The sequence below is a fragment of the Grammomys surdaster genome, unplaced genomic scaffold (genome assembly GCF_004785775.1).
Source record: "Grammomys surdaster isolate TR1022 unplaced genomic scaffold, NIH_TR_1.0 125985, whole genome shotgun sequence".
Lineage (NCBI taxonomy): Eukaryota > Metazoa > Chordata > Mammalia > Rodentia > Muridae > Grammomys > Grammomys surdaster.
In genome coordinates, this window is record NW_021620801.1 from 2,853,532 (window position 1) to 2,861,901 (window position 8,370).

The 8,370-nt window shown below is 42.8% G+C and overlaps 1 protein-coding gene across 4 annotated transcripts in view; it reads left to right on the forward strand.

The window, feature by feature from the left end:
- Positions 1-4,233, forward strand: part of Lrch1 (leucine rich repeats and calponin homology domain containing 1) — a 187,025-nt gene extending 182,792 nt beyond the window's left edge. For all 4 annotated transcript variants that reach the window (XM_028754235.1, XM_028754234.1, XM_028754237.1 and 1 more), the window contains one exon: positions 1,822-4,233. In XM_028754235.1, the coding sequence (XP_028610068.1) occupies positions 1,822-1,932 (111 nt within the window). In that variant the 3' untranslated portion in view covers positions 1,933-4,233. The remainder of the gene's footprint in view (positions 1-1,821) is intronic.
- The last annotated feature ends 4,137 nt before the right edge of the window (positions 4,234-8,370 follow it).

An 8,370-nucleotide genomic window follows, 5' to 3' on the forward strand; every position in this document is an offset into this window, starting at 1 on the left:
GGTTTGTAGGACGTCTGTGGCCAGACATTGGCAGATAGGTCTGATTCTTCAAGTTACACAGAAGGAAGCAGTCTTGCTCCCAGGTCTTGGCTTGATGCTGATAAACACAGTCCCCCGCCAGCACCAGTGGAGATCCCACTTAAACTCTGTTAGGCAAGATGCTGCTCAGGCTTCCTAAAGAAACTCCCTTGTTAGCAATGACATACAGGGACTTAGAGGATGTTGTTAAGTAAAGCCAGGTACAGGAAAACAAATACCACATGATCTCACTTATAGAGAGACTGAAAGAAGGGGGGGGAGGAAGGGAAGAAGGAGAGAGAGGGGGATGGGAGGGAGGGGAGGAGGAAGGAAGGAGCCAATTTTGTAGAAATTACCAGAGTCTGGAGAACATGGTTTGAGAGATAGTGGGAAAAGTTACAAAAATTCATTCATATATATATATATATATATATATATATATATATATATATATACACACACACACACACACACATACACATACATACAATATATAAATGAGTGAATGTGACAAAAAGACCAACCCTTGGGCCATCATTGATGTAAGGAGAGTCCCCTGTATGGCAACAGACGAGGGCCAAGTGACAAAGGTGGAAATGTCTTTTCATATTATTTTGTAACTGCCATATGACATATGAAGAATAGTTCACACAAAGGGGCTCAGTGGCATTTTCCTTGAGCAGCATGCGTTAGGCATTTCTACAGTTGCAAGTAGAACATGAGAAAGTCGTAGTGTACCCTGTATGTCTTTGCCCATTTTTTGAAAGAACCTTAAAAGAGAGGCCGTTGGGACCTGCATTAAGATGCCTCCTATAGAGGCTAGAGAGATGGCTTGGTGTCTAAGAGCATGCACCACTGTAGCAGAGGACCCAGATTCAGTTCATCTTACCACATCAGGCCTGTGACTCCACAACTGCCTGTGACTCCAGCTCCTCTTCTGGCCTCCGTGGACACCCATCCTCATATGCACATACACCTATGCAGACGCATCAGCACGCACAGGTTAAATACTGGAACACAAAACAAACAAAACCCTGGAGAGTTAGAGAGATACCCCCAGTTGTTAAGAGCACTTAATTGCCTTTTCAGAAATAGGTTTTGTTCCCAGCACCAATATGGCGGCTCACAACTCTCTGTAACTCCAGTTTTGGGAAATTCGCTGCCTCTTCAGACCCATAGCTACCATGCGTATGATGCACAGATGTACATGCAGTCAAAACACTCATGCACATAAAATAGAAAGTGTTTTTCAAAAGAGTAAAACCTTAAAAACCAAAAAACAGATTTCTTACGTATAGGTTTATACCTAACCAATAAGAAGCAGAGAGCAGTCACCCGGCACACACACATACTTCAGAAATCACAGAACATAAGATGAATTCAAGGCTGGCAGTCATTAGAACCATCTGCAGTCCGTGTATATGAGTAATCCGGCTCCTTTAAAACACGAGAGGCTATTTGCCATGTCACTCGCCAAGAATGGAAGCTACGATTTTCTTGGAGTGTGGTTTTGACTCTGTGTCACTCAGTTCTTTAGTGAAAAGTTTCTTACATGTTTAGATTTTATACCGATTTGGGTACTATTAAGAACCTTTCTGGAACAACCTGCCCATGTGAGAAATCATTTTTCCCTGCCCACCCAGGAAAGGCTTCAGCAATGGTGTGGTGTTGGGAAGAAGCACAGGCAGAGAGAAGCAAGCAGCACCACAGTACTCAACCCAACTCCCATCAGTGATGTAGCAAGCGTTTACCGTCATCAGGCCCATCGTCCGAAAGCTGATGTTCTGTTCTTCTTCCTCCTAGGAAAAGCTCTGTCTGCCTCATCACATCCTTGAAGAGAAGGGCCTAGTCAAAGTGGGCATGACTGTTCAAGCGTTGTTGGACATCACCGTCACAAAAGCTCTGTTCACATGAGACCAAGCCCTTTCTTCTGGGTGGGCTCAGACTCTTCCCAGAGCAGGGACTCTGGACTCTGCTCCTGGCACCTGTACCTGCTCCCCAACTCACCTCCCTGCCAGGTCCCCGAGGAGCTGCATTGACATGGTTTCAGCCTATGGGAGAAGTCAGGACCTTTTAGAGTTGGCCTGCAGGTTTCAGGTTGGACAGGTGTTCCCTGAGAGCGGGTAACGGAGCTGGTGGAGAACTGAGTAGCACATCATTGCCTTTCAATCCCCTTCATCCCTTCCACAGTCACCAACTGCCATTACCAAATGCCAAGCACAACCGTTTCACAGTGAGTCGCGTCTGTTTTCTCAAAACCAAACTCCTTGCAGAACCAGTAGTGGGAGGGGGATGCAATCAGGTTTATTTTTGCCACCAAAATTTTTCAAGATGTTTCTTGAGACCATTGCCTTTCTGAAAAACTATTTTCAACATACAAAAAAAAATATTTATATAAATATTATTTATTAGCGAGTCGTTATTCATCCTTTGGATGCAAATTGTAAATTAGGAAACTATTTTATTACTGCTTTTTTGTGGTTAAACAATTTATTTTAATATTATAAATACTGAGTTATTTTTGAGCCTCTTTGGCACGTAGGAGTTCCGGGTCTCAATTCTGTGGTGTATACGATTCAGGAAAGAAAAATTAAGCAAGAAACATGTGCTTCTGTGACAGACAGAGAGCTGTTTTCTGAGAGGTGTTATCCACCTTTTGGTTTGTGGAACATTGTTCTTATTTATATTTCTGCATTCCATCCAGTTTCCTACATTCCAGCAGCCCTCTTGTCCCCTGATATAATAAACTGACTGAAATCAAGAGAGCACCCCAAAGTTATTTGTAAATAGTTATGTGGAAAAAAAGACATATTAAACTTGAAGATAAAATGTGAAGTGTTTTTTTTTTTGGATTCATGTTTCTTTTGCTATGCACAAAACATTCGCATTTTAGCACAGAGAAATGAGAAGTGTTCAGCATTTGTCTTGAAGTATAATTTTTGCACTGTACTTTGTGTAGTTGAGGAGCATCTAGCACCAAAGGTAGATGTTGAAGAAATGGATGAGAAAACGGAGCTGGTTGAAGTTGACCCTCAAGCTACAAGGGTCATAAGAGCTCAAGTCAGGAAACCAGCATGACGTACAACCACCAGTGTTCGAATAGCGAGAGATGCCAAAAATGTAGACATGCTTATTTTTATTGCAATCGAGCTGGTGCTTTTCCAAGAGTCCAGACTTGGAAGGTTCATGGTATCTGGTAGGAAACTTAGGAAGTGGGCAGCTACATGCACAGCAAAGCAGACTGGGAAAGGGTTAAGTAAGTGGAGTGTGTAAGCAGCCAGTGGGGAGCAGGGGCAAGCACAGTAAGACTCCTGAGGAGCCATCCCAAGAGAGGAGCACACCCTATCCTGTCAGTGGACAAGCTTCCTTCAAGGAAGGCTTCATAGGTCTATGCAGGGGCAGTCAACACCCATACACACTCACCCTGTAGGTGTGGACAGATACCCTAGTCGTTCATCTCTCAAAAGCTTGTGAACACTGACTACACTTTGACCCCTGTACAAAGCCATTAGCAGTTTCTAGAGCATCAGTAGCTATGATGGGGGACCAACAAGGTGGATACAAAAGACTGCAGGAGGGATGAGTGTGGTCAACACAGACCGATGCTGCCTCGGGGCATGGTGGATGCGTTCTGAGTATGGGAATTCAGATTGGCAGCTAGTGATACTTCCTATCGTATGTACTGTGCACTTTAACATAAATATATTTGAATATTTTTCTGTACTGCACAAATGCCTGTTTTGTCAAATGGCGTAGCAATGTAAAGATGAGAGGATTTTTAAGAGTATATTCAACTGAAGCAGAGGTCAGAGGTTATCTACACAAGGATTTAGAATGATGTTCTAGAATGTTGTACCTTCAGGGCATTGCACCCCAGAGTCCTGAAATATATTTTTACATGTATCTTTGACAACATGAAGCTCAGTAACCATTATTTTTGGATATTTTTTTCAAAATTAAAATATTTCTTTTGATATTAATTTTCAGTATTTTCATGAAATTGGCTGTATCATACAAATGGCTTCAATATTTTGTAAAATGTTTTTTTATGCAGATCTTATATGGATAAGATGTCTTCAAGATCCTTGTACACTATGTTTATATGTGCAATGAAATGTGCATGGCTGGCTCATAGTCTGATAAGTAGACAATGTATATAGTGCAAACCCTTTTATTATTTAACAGCCATTAAAATTTTAAACTTGTACCAACCAACTTTGGATTGACTTATCAGTCTGATGCTAATGTTGACTCATCTCACAAACACACACATACACACACACACAAATACAGGGTGCTGAAATAGATCATAGCAATCATATATTGTGAATATACATCCATACAACTATGTATATAATGCTTATATATATACAAGCTCTATTGTAACTTCTACTTCAGTAGTTACTGTTAGAATCTTACTAAATTAATGTAAAATTAAAATTCATCATATATATGAACAATAAGGTTCAGTACTAACTATAGTTCTAAGAGGTCTTTGATAAAGACCTAGGTTTAGGATAAAATGGCATGGGGTGGGAAGATACATATGTAATACCCTCCCTTTAGAATAATACATTTTCTCCTTAAACTTGTTCCACGAAAAGCAAAAGAAAATTTGCTAAGATAAGGTTGGGGGTGAGTCTTCCTTCAGGTCATGGGCCCAGAGGCATCTTGAAGATGTCTTAGTTTCTAGGCTTAAATTGTAAAAATCACAGGACTGGCTCCTCTGACCTTGGCTTCCTCAGCAGCTGAAGTCTGGATGACAGCTCTGCTGGGCCAGTGTTCTCCCTACACATCCACCCTTCCTTTAGTGAGAGCAGCTACTATGCGGGTACAGGTGAAGGCTGTATCAGAATGCTTACCTAGCACACAGGAAGCCCTGGCTTCACTCTCATGTACTACATCCAAAACTGGATGTGATGGTGCACACATGCAATCCCAGAACTCCAGACATGGGAGTAGGAGGATCTAAAGTTCTCACATAGTGGTTTTTGAGATCTCATCTCAGAAGCAAAAGTATATGCAAGTGGAAAAATATATGCAAATGGAGGCAGAAACTCCAAGTGTAACATGCAGACCCAGGTCCTCTGTCCTGAGCAAGGAACGCAGGACGGCTGCTCAAGATCTGCATCTACCTGGACTAGAACAACCATGGCAGTGGTGTGATTTGCTGCATCTTCGCTCCTACCCCATCCGATCAGAGTAGTCCTGTGCATTATAGAAGGCCAATGCCTCGAGCAAATGGGAAGTCTCTAGCTTAATTGGTGAGCCTTAGGCTTATGAGAAACCCTGTCTCAGAAAACAAAGTAGACAGCTCCTGAGGAATGACACTGAGGTTGACTGCTGGCCTCCACATGTGTGCACACACATACAGCAAACCACACATGCACAGCCCACATAAAACATGTCCCCCTGCACACACTTTCCTGTTTCCCACCATGGGGCAATGTGACTGGAAGGCCCAGGCCCATGACAGCGGAGCAATATGAACTCTAACCTCAGGATCATGATTCCTTTTTCTGGTGACTGAAAAGAGAAGACATAAAACCTACAGCATCCCCAGGGTATAGAATCAGCAGAGTGTGGGGGGAGGGGTGTGGAGGGAGAGAGAGAGAGAGAGAGAGAAAGAGAGGGAGGGAGGGAGAGAGAGGGAGGGAGAGAGAGGGAGGGAGAGAGAGGGGGGAGGGAGGGAGAGAGAGGGGGGGAAGGAGGGAGGGAGAGAGTGAGGGAGGGACAGAGGGAGGGAGGAAGGGAGGGAGCAACACAGAAGAGGAATGCTTAGCTGTTACACTTGAGTCAGGAGGCACTCAGCCCTTTGTGTGGATAGTCAAGTTTCCCAGAGGACATGCTGTTTGGAATCAGTGTGCTATCCTGCTGTCACTTCTAATGAATGATATAAATAAATGAGGAGAATCTCCTGGGCTGGGGTCACAGCCAAGAAAGAAAGAGACCAAGTCAGATTCTAGATTGGACATCAGGCCTGTGTCATCACTGTGCAAAAGTCTTTCCCAGCAGTGCTGACCAAGTGGCAACTTCTGTTGTCAAAAATCAAGTCTATCTTGAGGGTCCTCAACAACATGGTCATGAGAAGAAAGGAGGGGAAGACGGGCTGATTGAGTATACTCAAATGATGAATGCCAGAGATGGAGCCAAGCTTAAAAAAAAAAAAAGCTACAGAAGATTGCTTACAGCTCCTGCCCTGGCTTCCGTGTATGATGGATTGTAACCTATAAGATGAAATAACCTCTTGCTTTCCCAAATTGATTTTGGCAGTGCTTTATCACAGCAATGGAAGGTACCCAGTGGTCAAGAATCCTTCCTGCTGTCTCCATTTGTTGCACATTCTCCCCCACCCCCTGCCCTCACCTCTGCCAGTGTCTTCTTATTGCTGGCTTATGGGTAATACTCTTTTCACACAAAGTCCCGATTCTTCAGATTATTTGGAAGTTAGTCTCTAAAAAGGAAAGGAAAAAGAAAAAGAAAAAGGAAGGAAGGAAGGAAGGAAGGAAGGAAGGAAGGGAAGGAGGGAAGGAGGGAAGGAGGGAAGGAGGGAAGGAGGGAAGGAGGGAAGGAGGGAAGGAGGGAAGGAAGACCTGGCACTTTGCATTTTAATGAAGTGCTTTTGATTTTAGAAATTCTACAGACAACATAGTCTATTCCACAGGGTATATCCCCTCTGTCTGTAAGTATACGTTTACCTTGGACAGGAAGGATCGGCACTCCCTGACACTAGTATTTAGAACAGTTTGTGTGGTTGAATATGTCCATAAACTGTAAAATCTTGTTCAGGACCTGGGATATGGCTCAGTGTCAGACAAAAGTCATTCTTGCTGTGAAACCTACATTTAACCCCTGGAACCTACATATTAGATAAAACTGTCTCCCAAAACCTATCCTTTGACCTGCACACGTGGGCTGTGGCATGCATGTTCACCCCCAACCACCAAAATAAATCAAATGTAAAAAATAAAAATTCTTTCCCATGTATTACACCTAATTGCCTGTACTCACAGATACCCTAAGATAAAGATACACTTTATCAGGCTGGAGTGGTGGCTCAGCGCCTGAGAGCCTTGCTCTTGCAGGGGAGGTGGGTTTGATTCCAGCACTTGCATAGTGGCTCACAATCCTCCTTAGCTCCAGTTCTAGGGTATCCCATGCCCTCTTCTGACCTCCACAGGCACCAGGAACACACGTGGTGCAGATCCATGCACGCAGGCAAAGCATTCATGCACATAAATAAAAATAACATACATACATACATACATACATACATACATACATATATATCAAAAAATCTTAGATTGTAGATAATATATATATACATATATATGTATATATATATATATATGTTTAGAAATGTTTATTCAATTGTAAAATTTTATGAAAAAAGTTAAACTCATTTGCATCTTCAAAATCCAATGATGTCACTCAAGTTACCCTTTGCAGCCTAACATGTCACCGCTACCACCTCTGAGGGTTTTAAGATACATGACTGAATCAATGAACAAAGTTGCCTCTTGAAATTTAACTCAAGACAAAAGTCCTTTGCAGTAACATCAGGATTTTTAGTTTTTCTTGTTGTAGTATCTGTATGGTCTCTGCAGAGTAACCACTCAGTATACTGTTACTGTTAAGCTTCCTTGAAAAGCAACATAGGTGGGTAACATATATTAATTTTGTGTATGCCCTGGTAACTTTTCGAAGTGAACTGTCCTCTTACCGTCTGCTCCAGCTCCCACTCTGCTGGGTCATTATTGATGTAGAATATCTCATGGTGTATTCAGCTTTATTCGTCGTACTGCTGGCATCCAGTCCATCTCCATTGGGCGTCTGTGACTGTGCTGCTGTGACTATTCTTATATGGACTTTATACAGTCTATGTGGTCATATCTTTGAGTAGGCTTGTTATATGAGGACAAGGATGTTATCCAGTCTTAGCTGATAGCATCCTGTCCCCCTCAGCAATGGCAGGTCACACTTACCTCATCAACATGAGCATTTCTGATGTCCTCACCGCAGCCACTCAGGAGGGTGTGCAGTGGCACTCAATGGGGACATAGTTGCATTTTATGCTTAATGAAGCACATTTTTGTGATGTAGGCATTTTCATTTTTTTGCCTATTATAATACACTTGTGTGAGTCCGGTATCCTAGAGTCCTGTATCCTACTTTGTCAGACAAGCCTATTGCAAACATCCCATCTCCTTTGTGGCTTGGCTTTTTATTTTTGAATTGGGGTTGAACCTAGGGCCTCAGGCATGCTGGGCAGTACTTTATCACTGAGCTTCCTCCACGGCACTTTTCTCTCTCTCTCTCTCTCTCTCTCTCTCTCTCTCTCTCTCTCTCTCT